The sequence below is a fragment of the Lycorma delicatula genome, chromosome 5 (genome assembly GCF_047948215.1).
Source record: "Lycorma delicatula isolate Av1 chromosome 5, ASM4794821v1, whole genome shotgun sequence".
Classification (NCBI taxonomy): Eukaryota; Metazoa; Arthropoda; class Insecta; order Hemiptera; family Fulgoridae; genus Lycorma; species Lycorma delicatula.
The window spans coordinates 81,383,654-81,405,469 of record NC_134459.1 but is presented as its reverse complement, the minus strand read 5'-3'; the positions used below and the strand labels follow the sequence as shown (position 1 = coordinate 81,405,469).

Here is a 21,816-nt window from a genome sequence, read left to right as displayed (position 1 = left end):
ATTTTTAAGCTAACTGGATTTGGCCGATTTTAGTTACCATCTTTCATTTGAAAATTTGGACCATGAAAACTAGAAAACTCACGATTTTTTGCCTTTTTCTGAGAACGTCAACTTGGAATTACTATAAAATCAAAACCGATCGAGATAAAAATTTTCTACTTTTAGAGGTGGATTAAACGATTGTTTCTCAATAATTATAATTAAAATTTAGCACAAAACTACTTTATTTAAACATGCAGAGCATTTTTTATGAGACAACCTTATCTTTAGTTTCAATGAATATTTTATGGAAAAACACACTGCTGTAATCCTTGAAACAATTTGAATAAGATGATGGTATTTTGTAAATAAAGTACTTAATATTATGAAACAATCATTCAAAAAGTATAGCTACAACTAGTTGAGCGTGCATCCTGTTTGTTGCTATACAGACCAGTGACATGCGGGCTTAGTTTAATATTGCCTTTCATAGATGTCTGAATAAATAAAGTTAAGATCCTCAGCTTAAAATCATACAAAGTTAGAAAAAATTATTTGTGATTACTTATAGTACTCAATCTGGAGGCCATTCTGCCAAGGCTTCATCCTCTTCTTCCGCCAAGGCTTCTTCTTCTTCTTGGCTGAAGTATTAAAATCATTTTTGTCAAGAGTCTGGTTCCTGAAGATTTATTCTATTACTTCATCTCACATGACTTCATTGCAAAAATCCTCTTCGATATTTTTTTCTGTATAAAAAAAACAAATTTTTTCCAGTCCCTGTTGTAATGTTTTTTAATTTCCTCAAATTTCTCAACTTCTATCAACTTTAAAGTTTGATTTAATCAGAAACTTTCTTTTTCACTTGCGCTCATATAAGTTCTATCGCATTATACTGACAGTGATATGACGGTAGGCAAATAACAAAATGTCCTTTCTCATTGGCTATAGCATCAATTTCATACAGTTTACGTTCATTCTTATACAGAAGTATTTTATGCAACAGCTCTTGTTTAGTTTCAGTTCATTGCAAGCAATCACTTCTTGAAGCCACTGTTAGACTTCAGCTTTCTCCAACTGTTGGGAGTGATAACTTGCATTATCCATTATTACTGCGCTCCCTTCTTGTAAGTAATTTAGAAAGTCATTTGTAAATCAATTTTTAAAACTGTTGCTGTTCATTTCTGAATGATAATCTGAACCAGCTTTCAATTTATTTTAAACTAAAGTAAACTCATTTACTTTCTTTAATGAATTCTGTTTTAACCTGCATGACACACTATTAAACGATTGCCTTTTCAGATGGGTATTTTAGTCCCTCCATTTTTCTTCAAATCTTGCCATATGTATTTATGAAAATGATTTTCATTAATCCATGTCTCATCTATGTAAAATATGGGTTGATCATCACCTGACGCTTTTACTTTGTTAAATATCTAAAAATTCAATTCTTAATAATGCAATATCAAATTTTTCCGTGAAGAAATGTTGACCATATTTCATTTGTTTATAACAAACGCCAATTATTTTAAAAATACGACAAATAGTACTAGATGACAGATTTACATTCAGTTTTTCCCATATATCCTCTCTGAGCTTCTTAACGGTAGAAATTTCATTTCATTCCAATCGTAATACTTACTGATATACGATTCTGTGCAATACATGACGACTGAAATCGTTCAGTAACAGATTTGCATTTCATGGCCTATTTTTCCATGGCATTTCAAATTGAATTTAACTGTCATTATCGCACTCCTTAGCTATCCTACACATCCTTTGTACCAGCATCAAACTAACGCCGCATACTTTGGCAGTGAGTTTTTGAATTTTATTAAAGCCTTAATCACTATGGAATTCAAAGTCAGATAGCTTTCGAAAAAATTTGTACACATTGTATATTACATTTCTCAAACCAATCTTAATTATACAGCCATATTGACCGGAAAACGAAGGTGTTTCCATCTTGTTGTATTATGAACAAGATGTATGTTTCCATCTCGTTCTTAAGATAGTCACAGAAAAATTACGAAAAACAAAATATATTTAACATATAACCCTATAAAAAAACACAAATTAACAAATTATTCTTAAATGTCTTTGATATAACACAACACAATTAAGTAAACTCTAAGAAACCAACACAAACTGAATATATGGAAATCAAAAATCTAATTTATTAGACATCACAACTGAGAGCTTAATGAACCCATCAGACAGAAGACTGGAATTGCAATTAATTTATACTAATATATAATGACATCATAATAAAAGAAAACAAAGCAAGAAAATAAACATATAACAACAAAACATCAGTTCTGGAAGTTATGAAGTCAACCTATTATAAGATTATCTGCAACTACACAAGAATCTCTTACCTATGAACAGCGGCATAAATTTAATTCTATTAGGTGTGCATCAGTATTCAAATAATAATAACAGTAATAATAATTAGATAAGAAAGCATTTAAAAACAACTGTGTTTCTTAACAATTTCATTATTTTAAATAGTTTTCAGCATTTTATTATTTGTTTTATAAATCTAAAGGTAAGGCCCCTTTTTTATTTCATGCACAAATTGAAATGTACACATAATTGAACTTAATTAGAACATAATTAGAACATAATTAGAACTTTTTTCTGCAGGAGCTTTTAGGGAGATAATTAGCCCTGAAGCTAATATTATCTTAACAGACAGTGGCAGCAGTACTGCAAAGCACTACCTTCAGAGAAGTTACTAGCAGTGATGCTAATTGATACCCATTTAAAAAACCCCCTTAAGTATATAAATTCCTCTTCAAAAATATTTTGCTCATCATCAGAAAAAAAGTTTGGTACTTCAAAACGGGAGTCATTCAATAACTGCACTGAATTGTATATTTACTTTTTTTGGAATTTCTAGTAAATAACAGAATTTTTATAATACTATGATTTTTATTATTTGGCAATCACTTTATTTATTTCTGTAACATTTTTTTAGTAAAGAATAAATATAGATTTCATATACATGTATAAAAACCAAAATTTTGTTAATATTCTAACAAAGAATTGCTACCTTTTCAAAGATATGTAAATTCATTCCTTATTACAGAATGTAATAAATGTAACTGGATGCTGTACAAAAAATTCTGAAAGAATTACTGCTATATTAATTGGAAGCGATTGCTTATGATATATTACTTATGGCCACCAAAGATGGCAGACACATTTCAGCGGAAACTGTAAAAAAAAATGTTAAAAGGGAAGGGAGGAATAACACCTACGGATATTTTTGGATGAAATAAAACTGCTAATTTAGAAGTTTCAGAATAAAAATAGTCGGTTTTGATTTCAGATCTGCCAATATTTACACACTCCCAAAAAAACCATAAAAATGACCCCAATCAATGTTTTTGATAACTTAACACTGTTATAGTGTTCTGAACGCTCTAAATCACTTTAAAGTTTTAATAAGTAAATGATTATTATACGTTATAGTTCAGAATAAAAAAAAAACAAACTGCTATACCTCTAGTCCATGATATAGTATTTGGATCAATATCTAATCTAGCAAATTTCTTATATTCCTCAGCAGTAAGGGAGTCAGGATCAGTTTTATTGATGCCAAGTCTAGTAAGACGATTCAACTGTACTTTAGAGAAAGTACGTTTTCCTTTTACTTTTGGAACAAGTCTATTGTAAAGCGCTTCATCAGACTGTGTTGATTCATGGAATATTCTAGTGTCCAGCTGTGCTGCTAACAGATTATTAGCAGCCGTTACTGCATGAATGTCACCGGTTAAATGTAAATTAAATTCTTCCATAGGAACAACTTGTGAATATCCACCACCAGCTGCACCACCTACAATTAAATAAAACACAGGTATAAAAAATTACAGAAATTTCAGGGCATTCGCAAAACCATTTAAGAAAAATACAATAGTAAAAAAAAAAATAGCATCAATGCCAAATAAACACCAGTTCATGAAGCATATTTATTTAACCAAAATTATTCACAACACCTCTCCTAATTTTATATTTCCTATCACATGTAAATAATCAGACAAAGTTGAAATGTAACAAGATTATATCTCCTTATTGTTTGTTTATTAAAATAATAATAATAGTTTAACAAACTGTACCCCGTAAAAAAAATTAAATTACTTTCAAAAATTGTTTTTTGTTGACACTGCTTTTGTTTCTTTCTCCAAGTTAAGTACTTTAGTACAAATGTCTGGTTCATAAAAAAAAATTATATAAAGAAGTATATTAGCAAATTTTTCACAAATACAAAATCACCTATTTTGTTTCTGTTTCAATCTGATGACAAATAATAACAGTCTTTTAGTATAAAAATTTGAATGTATATTTTTAAATATAAATTTGTTTTATTTTCTTTTCACTTTTTTCTGTTAATCTCAGGTAGATGTAAAACTTATAATTTAAACTTAAATAATTATTTACTTAATCCAATCATAATGGTCAAATTACCCTTTATCACTCATTAATTATATGTTTACTTTGGTGTTTGTTCTCATGATTAGTTCTAGTTCATGATTGTTCTCATGTTCTGATTAGTAAGAGACTTGTTGCTAATTTATTTCTGATATTTGCATGTTTTCTATTATTAGAATGTGACCATTTTCTGTAATCTGATCAGCATAATAAATTTTTGTTTACTGTTATTATTTATATGCTTATAAATATTCCTCCACAGTGTTATTATTATTCTGTTTTTCATTCTTATGCAGTATTTTTATAATATTTCTTTCCACATTCCATTTTATTAATTCCTGCTTTATTACAGACATTATAATTAGGTTTATTATTTTATCATTACCTTTAAAGCCAATTTGTAATTTAATCTTTAAACAAAATTTATCAATTTATTTATAAATATCAGTTTAGATATAATAATGTAAACAAATAAATTTACATTAAAAATCAAAAAATTATTTTTATATTCCTTTAAATTATAACACAAACACATATAATTTTTTTAAAAAACTATCTAATTTTAAGTCTTATTAGCATAAATAAATAACACTAGATAATCTTTCCAAGAGTGTAGTTAAGAGTAATTAAGATAAATATAATTAATGAACAAGTAAAATTTGAACATGATAATTTGATTATGTTTTTAATTTTATTTAAATGGAATATTACAGTTTGACAAATTTCAGCAATAAATTTGTTGAAACTGTTGAATAAAAAATCATTCACTTTAGGAAGAACAAAATCTCAACTAATCAGCATTGTAATCATATTAAAAAATACATTTCTAGTAGACTGAAAGCCCATTATGTAACAGTTATAAGTAATGACAATGTGTACTATGTCAATGATCATTTAATGAAGATTACATAAGATTTACTGCTAATCATACTATCTGATAATAAATAAAACATAGATTACCTTTAATTCCAAATGTAGGCCCTTGCGAAGGTTGACGGACACAAGCAAAAGAATTCTTTTTTTTATGGGCTGATAATGCTTGAACAAGACCCAAAGTAGTAGTACTCTTACCTTCACCAAGCGGAGTTGGTGTTATTCTGAAACATTATACAAAAATAGTTATTTTTTATGTTTTGTTAGGTTTATTACAATACAAACATTATTTTTCCTGTACACAGTTAATGAGAGTATTGTAAAAAAATAAAAAATTCATGCATAAGTCTTCACCTTCACTATACTTAGAAAATTTACTAAATGTTCAACTCAAGTGGATTTATTTTATTTTAGTTCACTAAGCAACTTTTTACATATAACTGCACATTTAAAAAGACTGTACAAATTAGATGATAAATGAAAATAATCTGAAACACTTACAAAATACTTGAAATGACATTATGATATATAGAGTAATTCACATAGAATGAGCTCAGAGAGCTCATTCTATGTGAGCTCATTCTATGAGCTCTCTGAGCTCATTAGTAGAATGAGCTCAGAGAGCTCATTCTACTAGCAAAAATAAAAATAAAAATCATATAAACATAGATCCAGAAACACTCTGTTAGTGAGTTACAGATAGCGAAAGATTTTGCCCCGATTCCTGGGCAAAGAGTGAAATAGGTCACACTGAAATTCTAGGATCCCAAATTAAGGGGTAAACTTGGTTTCTTACAGTTTTTGACATGACAAATTGAATAAAACGAATTCCAGAACCGAATTTCCATTAGTTTTCATAATATTAAATGAAAAACTGAAAAGTTTGTTGTAAAAACATGTTTTTTATATTTGTAATACAATAAACTTTGTTAAATGACTAATAAATCCATAAATTTATTATTAAAACTTTTAGAAAATTTAAGTGTGAGAAAATTGATGTAAAATAGCCTAACAAAAAACAAAGACAAGTTCAAAAGATTTGGTTTTATTACTAACACTTACTATACACCAACTTTTAATGTTATCAACTACAGATAAAGAAGTTAAGATACAATTGACACAATGTTAAAAAAGATATAAATGTAATTGATACATTTAATAAAGTTTAGAGTAAATTTTCAAAAATCTGTCCTAGATCATTACATTTGGCTGCATGCTTTCAGATTGCTAGTGTTGATCTCCACAATTCTGCAGAACTTTCCTTAATTTATGCAGTGGCATCTGTAATACTAGCAACTAACTCTTCACATATGAACTTTTCTCTTGTATACAATACTTTTCATACAACCCCACATGCAAAAATCTAATGGTGTTAGATCAGGTGGTCTTGATAGCCAGTAGTGTGGCCCACCGCAACCAATCCATCACTCTGAAAATTGCTCATTTAAGTATGCTGATATGGCATGTGAGAAAAGGGGAGCGCACCAACATGCTGAAAGTTAGTTAATACAGCAGCTGGATGCTAGTGAAATATCTTCTAATAGTAGTGGCAATTGTTCCTTAAGGAATTCTAAGTAAATGTCAGAATTTAGACATCCTGAGAGAATTTCAATTAGCTGATTGTAAACTAGTCCATACCACAAGTTAATGCTAAATCAATATTAGAAATTACATTCTACTGTCGGGTGTGGATTGATTTCTGTCCAAGTGAGTTTGTTGAATATAACATGAAATAAAATGTATTTGTGCAATTGGAAGTTCATATTCAACCAGTTGCAATAGTGCAAACGAAGAGAAGGATCACTTGGTTGAAGATATTGTAATTGTTGATTATAGTAAGGATACAGGTTGTTATAAAGTATTCTCTACATCATAGAATGGGAAATTCCAAACCACGGCGAGTACAATGCTGGGAAGTGTACTCATTTCTCATAGCGTATGGAATATTCTGATTGTTTTATAGGATTTGCAATTCTATGATTAGGAAAACGTCTTTGATATTCTGCAGCAACAGCAGTTGCATTTCCATCACACAACCACCAAGTTAAATACAATGTCAGCATATACTTGAGTCGCAAATAGCAACGGCATTGCTGTATGACACCAATAAAAACAAACACACACTAAATTAAACTACAGTATATTGGCAACAATTCACAGCAGTAACAAAGAACATATGAGGGCGTACTTATAAGTTTCCAGCCTGATAAAGAAAACAACATTTTTGGGGGTTTTTTGTTTTAATTTTTAAGTATAATCTTCACATATTAATACATTTTTCATAGTGGTGCTCTAATTTAGTTATACCATTTTTATAATGTGATTCATCAACCTCCTCAAAATACCCATTTACAGCACGTTGTCCACAGTCATTTTTTGAGGTTAGGAAATAAGTGGTAGTCACTGGATGCTAAATCTGGCAAATAAGTTGGATGAGCAAGCAATTTGAACTTAGTTCATTTATTTTAGCCATTGCAGCGACTGGCGAATGTGCTGGTGCGTTTCATGATGACACAAGATTGTTTTTTGCTAGATGTGGTAGCGAAACCTTTCGTTATCCATAACTTGCTGACGAAGCGTTTACATGAATTTTTTCATTATTTTTGCTAGAAGAATAAGCTCAGAAAGCGCCGGTAACACTACTTGAATCACCTTCTTGAAGTGACAGTAATTTAGAATGAAAAATTGAATAAAAATTTACCTCATTTTATCAAGAAAAATGCAAATTACAGACTATTTATTATTATACTTTGATATGTATAAAAAAAAATTCATTAATCTACCTGCAAAGTTTGTCGAGGCATGATCCTGACTGATTAAATGTTTTATCAGTAGCTGTTGAAGTAATGTGACTAGCAATTGCTCATTAATCCAATAATTAAAACTAATATGCAGAATAACTAATAATTTTCTTTTCATAATTACAGTTGTGTTTAGAACTGCCCTAGGTAGGGCAGTTCACATACATCTCAGGAATGGTTGACCTAAGACTGTACAAGACTACACTTCATTTACATTCATACATATTCTCATTCATCCTCTGAAGTAATACCTTATGGTGGTTTCAAAGGTTAAACAGAAAGAGAAAGAAAATGTAGGTCAGTTAAAAACATTACTATAATTATGAACAGAAAATTATTTAAAGATATTTTTATAAAATCTGGAAAAATTTGCATATAACAAATTTAAATTTCAATTAAACAAAATAGTTCTTTACTGTCAAAATAAGATATAATAGTAGTTTCATGTTAAAAATTACCAATAACCACAATGCAGTTGATCTCTGCTACATTATATGAACAGATCAGTTGAAAACAATATAGGTCAATTATTATTTTTATTACAAAAGAGGAAAGAAAGATGATTTCTATTGGGAGGATTTTCCAACAGAAGCTTCATTTAAGTTAAAGCTTTAAAGTTCTTTTTTAATTTAATTTTGCACATGAACAATATGACTAAGGACATAGATAAAGAACTTATTACTTAATTAAAATTAAATTGTTTTAACATTTTTATTCAAATCTTGTTCACTAATTTAGTTTATAAGAGTAATCCTTTTCTTTTCCTTTTTTCAGTACCATTTTCAAGCTACATCTCTAAATCTTCACTAGGAACTCAATATAAATCAATTTTAAATTACCTATTCAAACAAATTATAAATTCTAATATTTAATTAAATATTTCATAAATAATATTTTATTTATTTAATATGAATTATTTTGCTTTCACCATATGCACACATTCCCATGGGCAAGCTTAGAGCTTTCCCTATAATATAATAATTTTTTAGTATAGACAAATACATGCCTGACTAGGATTGAAACTTGGAATCTTCAAATAAAAGGCAGAAAATACTACTCTGGCATGAAGGTCAGCAGTACAGATTTCAAAAGAGATTCTACCTAAAGGAAAATTTTGCTAACAAACGTTAATCAATGTGAAAGAAATCTAAGAGCTCATTTAAAACATGAAAACTTCATAATATTTATTTACAGCCTAATGAGTGGTAGTTAGTCCTTTAAGTGAAAAATGATTTCTATAATACTTAATAATAATATTATTTGTAACTTACCCAGCAACAACTACATATTTTCCATTCTGTTGAGCTTGCAATCTTTTTAAAACACTTAATGATACTTTTGCTTTTGAGTTACCATATGGAACTATTTCTGTACGATATAAACCAATTTCACGTCCAAGGAGAGAAATGTCTTTAATATCTTGTGATCTGGCAACTGCAATGTCACTAAACAAAAATAGTATATTAAATTTTGGATCAATACTTATAATGAAGATGTTAAAAAAGTACATAAATACTAGAAATATATTTTAATAAAAAAAATGCATTATTTTCTTTGATCGTGAACAAAATTACGAGATTATCTCTAAAGTAAAGACAAAAAAATTTATTCTGAAAACTTTATAAATTCTTTTTATTTCTCTTAAACTATATATATATATATATATATATATTATACTACTTTTATATATAATGGCCACATGAAGTAAGACATTTATCATGAAGTAAGACATTTACCGATGCACCAGCTTCAATATACCTTCATCATATTCTTCTGCCGCCAGTCTATTTAGTACTGTTTAACAGCATTTTTAAGTTCATCGTCACCCACGAATTGCTTACCACTCAAAAATTCTTTCAATTTCCCAAACAAATGATAATCAGATGGTGCTAAGTCCGGACTATATGGTGGGTGATTGTAAATTTCCATGCAAGCGCTCTCAGTAAATCACGTGTCAGACCTGCATTATTGAACAGCAGGACAACGTCATCAGTCAGCCGCCCACATCGCCATTGACACATCGTGTCATTTTGAATGACACGCCATAACTTACTTAGAGTTTTGCAGTAGGCTTCTGCATTTATAATCGTTCCACATGGCATGAAATCAATCAGCAGTATGAGAAACCAATTCCAAAAGACTGTGGCCATCAGTTTGCATCCAAACGGCTGTGGCTTGACCTTTGTTGATCTGGTTGGTGATTGAGGATGATGCCAATCACTTGATTGCCATTTTCTCTCTGGCGTGTAATACAAAATCCATGTTTCATCACCGGTAACAATTGAATTAAGGAACTCATCACTTTTTTCTATGTGGCGCATAAAAAATTCCAAAACAGATGCCATTCAAATTTTTTTTGTGATGTTCCATTAAGACGTGCAGCACCCAACGTGCACAAACCTTCCTGAAGCCTAAATGGTCATGAACAATGCGACCAATAACAGCTCTTGAAACATCAGGAAAAAGAAGGGCAAGCTCAGAAATTGTTGAGCAACAGTCTTTTCTGATTTCATCATCAATGCATTTCAAGAAGTCTCTGATTATCAAGGGCCTCCCCGTACGTTCTAAATCATGCACATTAATTCTCTTACTTCTAAACCACATCATTTCACACGAACATGTAAAATACACCATTTTCAGGCGTTCCTTTCATTCATTACATTATCACTGTACACAGCAACAAAACTGCCTATGAATTTCAGCTGGATTAATGTTTTGATGATTTAAAAAACATATGAATTCATGTATTTCACAGTTGGCAGCATCATCAATTTTCCTATTCATTTTATAATATAACATACACGTAATCAAAGATACTACAATGCAACAACTTACAGATAAAAATGCAGTGTGTACATTACTAACGTGGCCATAAATGAAACACGTTTGCCAACCTTAAGGAGAGAAATTTCCCAGTGGTCTTTACTTTAGACCCTTGTACTTACTGAAACAAGATTTTCTGTCACTGATATAATGGATTGATTTTGGGCAGGTGAAATTTCAAATAGCCAGAATTTACTCATTCTTGATAATAAAAAATAATTTACATTTAAAAAAAAATTAGCATCAACTTAACATTTGGATTTCCTAGGCAAAATAATTGAATAGTGAGATTTAAAATATTAAGGTGTTAACAATATTAATTTTTCTCATTTTTTATACAATTCCTGACATCATGAATACATTTTAACAAATTTCAGGCATGGGTTAACTGTACACTGAAAGCCTATATATGGAAAGTGTCAATATTGTATTTTGAAAAAAGCACATGCACCAATAAATAAAATATGCTGAAAATAATAAATATCTGCAAGCAATTGATAATTAGAATAAAGATTAATTAATTACATTAGGTTAAAAGTGTAAACTTGAAACAAATAACTCACATCTATAAAAAATATATATTACTCTAAACAAATTACACTTACCATAAAAATTAAAATTAATCAGTTTCCACTTCAATATAATTAATTTTTTTTTAAATCGACTAGAAAATATAAAAAATAAATAGAAAAACAATTAATTAAATTAAAAGTTAATAGGGTATAAAAAGGAATTTTATGTCTCTTTCATGTCTGTCCAAGCAGTGTAGGTTGATCTGACATGGGACATAGCACAAAACATGCCCAAAAATAGCATACCCATTTACAAAATAAGTACCATCCTATGCCAGACATACCAGGGAAAATAAGTAGTGAAATGGGTTCTTGTTGCCTTCTTTACAGAGCCAGACATTCTGTTTAACATCAAAAAAATGTTGGTGACATCCAGCCCATAAGAGTCACTTTTATTCCATTCACCACATGGCTGGCTGTGGTGACTACAATGAATATCATTAATTTTAAAGAAAGAAATTCTGAAAGTTGCATTTTGTAAAAAGGTGCTTTATAACTGAGTCACAAGAAAAACTGGATGCAGTGTGTAGAATAAATTAATGTACCCCTTGAAGTCACAAAACAAAGCATTCACACATACACATCTACTTAGTAGGGCAAAAGGTACAGATAAAAAATATACCTACAGAAAAGAAGGTTTACAGCAAAGAGGCAAAAAAAAAATGATAATAATATACGGATACAAAGAAACAAATGTTTTTCTGTGGTTACATTTTTCTCTTTTAATAGGAATCATAAAAAATACGGTAGGTTAGCATACATACAATAGAAAATACATAAAAAAGACAGAAAAAAAGTTTAAATATGATCTGATGTTTTTTTTCAAAAACAAGGATGAAATTCACAAATTTCTTAACTTACATAATTGGTTTAAATTTCAAGAAATGTTACCATTATCAACTAAATAAAGATATTAAATACCACTTGTATTTCAAAGTGTAAAATATACAAATGCTCAATAAATATTCATTAAGGACTATTTTTATTTTTGTAATTATCAGTGAAGTACACACAATTAAAATACCAACAAATTTAAAAATACTTCATGTTTACAGATGAAAATATATGTAAACAAACAAAAACACTTATTTCCTAATATTCCACTGCAATGAAAAAATTTTGATGTATCATTTCTAATGTTCTTAGATTCAGTTATTCTTAAAAAGAATATTATTTCAAAATCTTTGTAATATTAATATATAATAAGTAAATAATACACAACAGATACAATCATAGAAAAAAATCAGGAAAATAGTTAAAACACAGTATTAGCTTTCTTGCTCATGAATGTCCTTTATTCAATTAGTACACCTTACTACAATGTTTTATTTTCATATATCACATACTTGCTAACAGTTTTTTATTGGTTATAAATTCCAATATACAAAACATACTTACTGCACATTGTTTTTTTATATTTAAAGTATCTTTTTTGATAGGTTAGGATAAAATATCAATTAAGCTATATAGTGTTTTTATTCCAAAGATTTTCTTTAATAGTAATTGTATTTAATATTAGAAAAAAATTACTTTAAAAATAAAGTTACACAAAATATTTTCTCCATTTACATTTAGTTTCATTATCAACAAAATAAATAACCTCTATATAAATTATTTGCATAAAAGAAAAAGAGTAGTGTAGAGACTAAAGGACTTACGTAGATATAACTGATGTTGAGGGAAAAATATCAGGAAATATATACGAGGCATATTCATAAAGTAAGGGCCATCAGCTTATATTTAAACATTAGCAGGTCTGAACACAGTTTCATGCATGCAGAGCCATCTATTGGCTATTTACAAAGCCACTGCAGTTGTTTTTTTGAATCAGTAGTCTTTTGTCTGCCAATGAATGCAGATCGCAATGTCCGTGACAATCGTTTCTCCTGCCAGTTGTGAAGTGTACACTGTGATTCGATGTTTGTGTGCAAAAGCATCTTCAGCTGTTGAAATTTATCGGGAGTTATGCCTAGTGTATGGACCTACAGTAATGAGTGAAGGAAAGGTTAGACAATGATTTTGAGACTTTAAAAATGTCGTACAAATGTGCATGTCAAAGAGCAGAGTGGTAGGGCCATTATTAAGGCCGACGAAATCATTGAACAAGTGAACTGAAAACTATGATGTGATCAGCGATTGATGATTAGTGCTCTGGCCAATGAATTTCCGCATGTTGGATGCACAATTATCTACACAATTGTCACAGAAAAGCTCAGATATCACAAATTGTATGCAAGGTGGGTACCGAAAATGCTCACCAACCAACACAAAAAGCAAAGAATATGCAGTGAATTAGCGTTTTTGGACCGCTATCGACAAGATGGAGATGATTTGTTTTCCAGATGATTCTAGATTATGTTTTCCGATGATCGGGCAACAAGACATGGACATCCTATACCAACACAGAATGGAAACAACAGTCAATGCAGTGGCACCATTCACGTTCCCCAAAACCGAACAAACTTAAGCATCTCCATACTCGAGTTGAAAAATGTTGGCTACTGTTTTTTCAGACAGAAAAGGAATCATTTTAATTGATTTCATGTAACATGAATCAACAATTACATCTGACATGTCAGTACACGTCAGCTGTAATTGTGAGCAAAACGCTCACTAAACTGAGACGTGCAATCCAAAATTGACGACGTGGGAAACTGTCATCCGGTGTAATCCTACTTGATGACTATACATGTCCTCACATCCCTGCCTTAACCAATAAGAAGTTCAAGATACACTTTTTTGAGAACAAGATTGGGAACTTTTTGACCACCCTCCATATAGTCCCAACCTTGCATCTAGCAACTACTTCCTTTTCTTGCACTTGAAAAAGTGGCTTGGTGGACAACGGTTTGAAAGTGACGAGGAACTCAAGACTGCCGTTGTCAACTGTTTCAATTCCCAGGTGGCAAACTTCTATGCAAAGGAGTTAAAGAAGCATTACAAAACGTGCTTAGAACTGAATGGCAATTATATGGAAAAGTGAAATAGATATATAGTAAACTAAAACAACATAAAAACCTTTTCTCACAAGTTAATTTTTCTTAATGACCAGATGGCCCTTTCTTTATGAATATGCCTCGTATTTCATGTGCTAATGCAATATTTAATACTGAATCCTAAAAAACAGCACTTTTAAACAAGTATGGGTGTATCTCTTTATGTTTTTCATTTGAAACTGTCAGGTTAGGGCAATCTTTCAAAATAAGCGAATAGATTAATATAAATTATAAACAATTAATAAAATCACCTTACCCAAAAAATGTTAATATCCACAAATGACAAGAATGATTATTTTTCTAAAATAATATTAATAGATTACTATAAAAGGTGTACTTTACAACTGAGAATAAGCAGGAAAGGAAAATGGAACCACTCTAGGACTGGATGGATAAGAAAAACTATAAAACTGCAAAGAAAAATAAAACAAAAATGTAAATTGTAAAAATAGGTTTACTTGTAAATAAGAACATAGAAAAAACATAAAATGTTATTTTACATTAAACCCTAACACAGTTAACTTTAATGATACAAATTTAATGTTAAAAATCCACACCATACAGATTTCCATTACATAATGTACTGTATAACAAACAAATAATAGCACAAAAATAGTGTTATAAACTTAGATATATCATTCCATCATGCAACAAAGCTATCCATTAATGTCATCATACCTTTATATTTAGAGTAAATCAGTTACAAATATTCTGGATGTCTTCAAAATAAATAAAGCTTTTTATGTCAGTCAGAAGCCACAGGTAGATTTGACCCTTGTTAATCAAGGAATAGAATTACATGTAGTTGTAATACAACCTAAGAAATTAGCCAGATCATATGTATTATTAATGAGAATCAAACAATAAATTATGATTGAAAGATAGACCCAGGAATTAGTAGCGTTAAACTTTACCTAAACAGCTAGATCTTGTCAACTTCTAACATAGAAAACACTGTGGAACTGCTGTGCATCCAATGCATTCCCAACATTTGATACATGCTTTAACTGAAAATTTGTTTTATATTTAAAGTTTAAACAATAAAAAAGTTTTAAATAGTTAAGAAAGAACTTGATTCAATGCTACGTTAAAAAAAATATCATTCAACCATGGCAGGATTAAATTAATTATTTAAATTATAAAACAAGATAGAGATAAGCATAAATTAAATGAACTGGTAGGGATACAGCCACAAATTTAACTAATTCCTAACACACAAAGCATAATTTCAAAATTACATTAGCTTATAGGCATTTCTTTTTCTGTGAAATCAATTACCGTATTTATTCAAATACCCCCACACTTTTTTTCTTGGAATTGGAGAGGAAAATTAAGGTGCGAGGCTTACTTGAAATTTAGCCTTTAGCCAGGATAATGTATGTAAAGTAAACATTTTCTTAAGTACCTAAATTCAATCACATAAATATAGTTACATTAGGCTTTAGTTTATCAATACCGGATGCTGCTTATACAGAATACATCCTTAATTATTAACATCCTGTTCTTATTATCGATAGGAACGAAGTTACAGTATTTTTATAAAACTGATTCATTCTGTATAGGCTGCATCCAGTTCTAATGACACTACAGTTACAGTATCAGTTACCCATCGTCATCTTGTCTATTCGCCATAGTCGTTGTACTGTTTGTATATCTTGACGGTTATGCGCATTTTATCTGTTTAGTTTATCTTGTAAAGTTTAATATGGTGATTTATTTTAATTACAGCATTAAAATGGGTACAAAAGGGCAGTGTCTACAATCTTTTACAGTAAATGAGAAACTGCGCGTTATAAAAGAGGCTGAATAAATTGGAAATCGGGTGGCAGGAAGAAATTTTGACATAGATTAAAGCTGCATTCGAGACTAGCGTAAGAAGAAACAACTTCTGGTGAAAGGCTATGGTAATAAAAGGGCTTTTCGTGCCTTAAAACCAAAATACACGAACAGAAAAAAAATTGTATAACTTTGTTATGGAAAAAAGGAAATGCGGTTATGCTGTCACGACAGAAATGTGTCACTCAAATGCTTGTGAAATCGCTAAATCATTGACTAAAGTTGACTTTAAAGCAAGCCGTGGATGGATAACATGATTTTTTGCACGAAATGATTTGTCAATATGAAGAAAAACGACCATTTCTCAACGACTTCCAGATGCTTATGAACAAAAAATATTACATTTTCAAAAATACGTAATAAATCTTAGAAAAGATAAAGGCTATTTGTCGTCTCAAATAGGAAACGCTAATCAAATTTCCATATATTTTAAAATGCCTTGACAAAACCGTAAACAAAAAAGGTGAAAAAAGTGTTACGATTCGCAATGGTGGTAATGAAAAACAAAGGTGTAGTGGTATGCTTTGCATTACTTCTGTTGGATCAAAATTACCTCCGTACATTGTTTTTAAAAAAGAAAAACTCTTCCTACCGTACAAGTAAATGGAATTATTATCAGAGCACAGGAATCAGGTTACATGGACGAAACCTTAATTTTAGATTGGATCAGGTGTGTACGGCAAAAGCGATCAGGAGATTTACTTAAAAAAAATACCGGTATGCTTGTAATGGATAGTTATCGGGGGCATACGATTGAAAAAGTGAAAGACATTATAAAAACTGGTATGACAGACCAAATAATAATTCCAGATGGATTGACATCTCTATTGCAACACCTAGATTTCTGCATTAATGAACCGTTCAAATCTGCATTAAGACAAGTGTACAGTAAAAGGGATGGTTGATGAAAATTTCTTTTTCACGCCTACCGGAAGAATCAAACTCACAGATTTTAACCAGACTTGTGTTTGGATAAAAGATGCTTGGGACAGTACTTCCACGGAATTAGTAATCAGAAGTTTTAAAAAAATGCAGAAATCTAATGAACATATTAAAAAGTGTATTGAAATGATCCTTTTAACATGATACTTTCTTTTCGTTTTACTGGCCTACTGATTCTGAACTATGGTAATTAATTATTAATGTAATATTAATATTGTAATTTAAATGAAAGAATTAAATGCTTTACTTTCTGAATATTTTTGTATTTTTTTATCATATCTGTTGCACTTTAAAATACCAGTATATACTTGATTTTTTTTTTTTCGATCCGGATAATCGAAGTGCGGGGCTTATTCATCAGTGGGGGGGTACTCGAATAAATACAGTATTTGATTTGCTGTCTTGTTCCGTACTTATTATCATAAGATATTACTTTATTCTCAAATCATTTAATATTTCTCTACATATATGCAGTTAACCTATTTTTACTAAAATGTTTACACATTTAATGATTCGCTTTGCCTCTTTTTTAATACAATTTAACAGCACATTTTTTTTTAAGTTACATTCACCTTTAATCCTACCTGCATTTACATATATTAGCCTACTTGCAAAAATTATTATCCATAATTTTTTAACCACATCGCATATATTATTATAATATACATTTACAAGGAACATTCAGAAAATTCTTGGCCTGAATTTTCAAGCAGTTTTTTATGAGCCAATTTTGGGTATTAGATTGAAAATTATCAAAATAAGGGATGAAACTTTACATGAAAGAGGATAATTATGGGCTTCTACACTACCAAAAATACTATAATCAAACCATATATACAAATAAGAGTTATTACAAGATTAGAATCTACCATAAATACAAAAGGCAATTGGCTATAGTTATACCTTATCATAAATTATGTTTGGTAACATACAGAAAAATGGTATCAGCGACAATTGATTTAATTTAACTGAATGTAATCAAAACTCTTTACAATATATTACTAATTACTAAGTATATATCTTACATTTTTGTTAAAGGAAAATAATAAACAGCTTATGAAATAGGGCTGTTTCCAATTATAAATATTATCGCTCTAGAAAATAAACAAAAGAAATAAGTTTGTCCCGCTTGTCAGTTTAGCGGTTATCCCACTGACTTCTACATCATCTAGTATAAAATTTGATTCTCATTAAGTGTCGGGCACTTCTTTCATCATTTCATCCATCTCAATCCCCATTAAAACTTAAGTGTATACACACACATGTTCAAGACAAAACAAAAAAATGAAATACAACAAGGAGATGTTTAATTTTATTTCTCCAAAAAATCTAATTCTTCAAATGGACTATAAATAATAGTAACTATCATATTCAAACAGGCATTCATACAATGTGATAGTTCTGCAATTTTTTCACTCTCAGAACTCTGAAAAATGAAGGATGTAAGTAAAGTAAGATCAAAATAACAATGACCAGAGCTCAATTCAATAAACAGGTTCCTGTAAATCACTTAAGATAAGGAATTCTGTGCATGCTGTAGTCCAGTTTCCCTACAAATTATTTTAATTTTTTAGTGGCTAATGAACACAACAGTCAATCCTCCTTTAACCATCCAGCACATGCACAAAATGCATAAATCCAGTTATACCCAAACAAAACTTTCTTAAAAAACTATTTCTGGGAGTTATAAAGTATTTGTTCTGCTAAAGAAATAATATTCATACAGGCTATCATAGCAAATATTTTTTAAACATTTATTCAACAATAATGTTAAACCTATTAAGCAAAACTTATTTACAGCACTCTTTAATCTGATGCCTGGTCATGTATATCATATTCAAGAGATGTAACCTATATCATTCAATTTCTATCCAAGAAGAATAAAGATTATAACTGTTCTAAAGCAAAATTCAATGGACCATCAAAAATTTTCTCTTCTGCATTTTATTCACTTAAAAGAGGAATGATTTATATAAACCACTCCCACAGGACATAGTTAACTTAGTCACTATCAGAAATATTTGTTAACTTTGATTAATTTTTCTACTTAAACATTTATAAATAAATAATTAACTGTGTCTTTATTTTTTTGGTACTGTAATTTTATTTTATTGCAGATGATTTTAAAACAAAATTTTTAGCAGGAAATTCATATATAATGTAATTCACTAACATTAATTTTCCAGTTTAAAGTTAAATTTTTTTAATAAAGTTAATACTTTTACATGCAGTTTTCATTTTAATTATATCAGCAGAACAAATCAACTCAAGATTACATAATACAGAACACAAGATGAATATTATTTAACCACCATGGATCCAATTTATGATAGATTTTAACTGCTCTTGGAAGACAACATTATAGTAGTATTATATTTAATGTCCAAAGTAGGGTCAATTTAAATAAGATATTCCAATAAAAAAAAAGTCAGGTTTATTTTGGAATTGTTACAAAACACATAATGCACTGTGATCAAATTGTATCCATTAAGGCTAATAGAAAATTATCTCCTAACATATTCTCAAAGAAAAAAAATAAACAGCGGCTAAAATGAGTATAACATAAATAGTTGAAATGATAAACAGAATAATGAATCAGATGAAAAATTTCAAGGCTGTGATGTGTCCACTGAAAAAAAATTAGAAGATCAGTAAAAAAAAAAAAACTGTCTTCAAAATCCATTAACTATATTTGGAGAATTTTATAGAATTTTACCTAAGCCCAAATAATCAGGGCAAGATGCAAAAAAATAAAATTGATCTGTTCTTAAAAATTTAGATAGAACATATGATATCAGTTAGCTTAATAAATACGTACACAAAAAATCAACTATTTTGGAGATATAGTATTGTAAAAATTGTCTACAAGGCTGAATTTATGACATGGAAATTATTCATCATACACATGTATTAGTTATGAAGTTCCATCACTTTCTTTTAATCTGTCCATGCTATACTATAATATAGTTTTCATGTTAAATATTTAAAATTTTTAATTAAATCTTAATTAAAAATTTAATAAATTTCAATTTTTAATTTTTGTTTCTTATTAGGCTCACTACTACAGATTTGAATACTAAATCATGGATACCGGTGTTCTTTAGTGGTTGGGTTTCAATTAACCACACATCTCAGGAACGTTCGACCTGACACTGTGCAAGACTATACTTCATTTGCATTCATACATCAACCATATTCATCCTCTTAAGTAATACCTTACGGTAGTTACAGATGCTAAACAGAAAAAGAAAAAAGGTTCACAACCTTGAAGAAATGCTGCAAACACATAATGAAATGTAAGCTTGTTCTTTTATAAAACCATGCTATTATAGGGTTTAAAAGCTGATGTAAATATATTTTAATTCTTAATCAGGCAACTGACAGAAATAGAACATGTACTTTTTATTCAGTTGATGCAGCTGAAAGTAACTAAGAAAAACTCAAGTAAACATGATACAATAATTTTATCAGAACAGCATTACAGAAATTGATAAATATTAATTTGGTCATAGTAATATTTTATTCACACAAAATATTTATTTTCAAAAAATTTAATAAGCAAATTACAATGTACAGAAAATATTATAATTTTAAAAAAACACCATACAACTTTATATTTTGCTTATATTTATAATTTTTAAATCACTGCATATAACCCAAGTCCTTTACAATTAAATTAATAATAATAATGGTAAGTCCAACATTAAGAAAAAGGTTACTTCTTGTTAGTATACATACCGATAAAAAGCAGTAATTATTTCTTTCAAAGAAAAAACACCATGCACAAATTAAACAATTTATAAATAAAAAAGTCACCTCGGCACTGGCTCTGTTGGATTAAGAGGTAATGGAGTCAAATTCCATGATGAAATCTTCAAACGTGAAGCAGCACGCTTGGCAGATATTACAGTATTTTTCATAAGCATAGCAACAGTCATTGGGCCAACTCCTCCAGGTACTGGTGTTATATATGATGCAATGTTCTTTGCTTCATTAAATGCAACATCTCCCACTAATCGCTGACCACTCTTCTTTGTTGCATCTTAACAAAATCAAATTAATTATTTTTAAACTTAACAATAAAAATAAACAATATTTTCCTAATTAAAAATATGGCTAAATTACTCTTGGAACAACTCGGACAATAGTTCATGAAATATAGGTGGCTAAATACCAATAAAATAACATTGGCCAAACCTTTGGACAGAAACTAAATTATAATTTAATAAACTTGTTCTATCTTATACCATCAAAGTAGATAAAAATTCTTTGGGTGAATTATTCACTGCAAAACTTGAAGTTTGTGCATGGGTACACGATATGGTTAAATGTCAAGCCTGATCATGATTTGAATCAATAACCTTCAAGTTAGACTGAGATATACCATTCTGCTACAAGGGCTGATGGTATTTTCATTAAAAAAAACAAACTTCAGAATATTTCTCTTAATCCTAAAAGCAGCTAGAAAAATCTTAATAAAAACAGTCAAATGTTATTCTAAACAAAAGGAAAACAGATATGGTTTGTATTTACAGTTCTTACACACATAAGATCAAAAGGTAA

The 21,816-nt window shown here is 29.5% G+C and overlaps 1 protein-coding gene across 5 annotated transcripts in view; it reads right to left on the bottom strand.

Annotated features, from left to right (window-relative positions):
• The window catches only part of pug (pug C-1-tetrahydrofolate synthase, cytoplasmic), a 70,627-nt gene that overhangs the window by 10,480 nt on the left and 38,331 nt on the right, over window positions 1-21,816 (bottom strand). For all 5 annotated transcript variants that reach the window (XM_075366486.1, XM_075366485.1, XM_075366488.1 and 2 more), the window contains exons 8-11: window positions 21,070-21,295; window positions 9,356-9,529; window positions 5,371-5,507; window positions 3,485-3,817 (exon numbers count right to left, since the gene is read on the bottom strand). In XM_075366486.1, coding sequence (XP_075222601.1) covers window positions 3,485-3,817; window positions 5,371-5,507; window positions 9,356-9,529; window positions 21,070-21,295 — 870 coding nt within the window. The remainder of the gene's footprint in view (window positions 1-3,484; window positions 3,818-5,370; window positions 5,508-9,355; window positions 9,530-21,069; window positions 21,296-21,816) is intronic.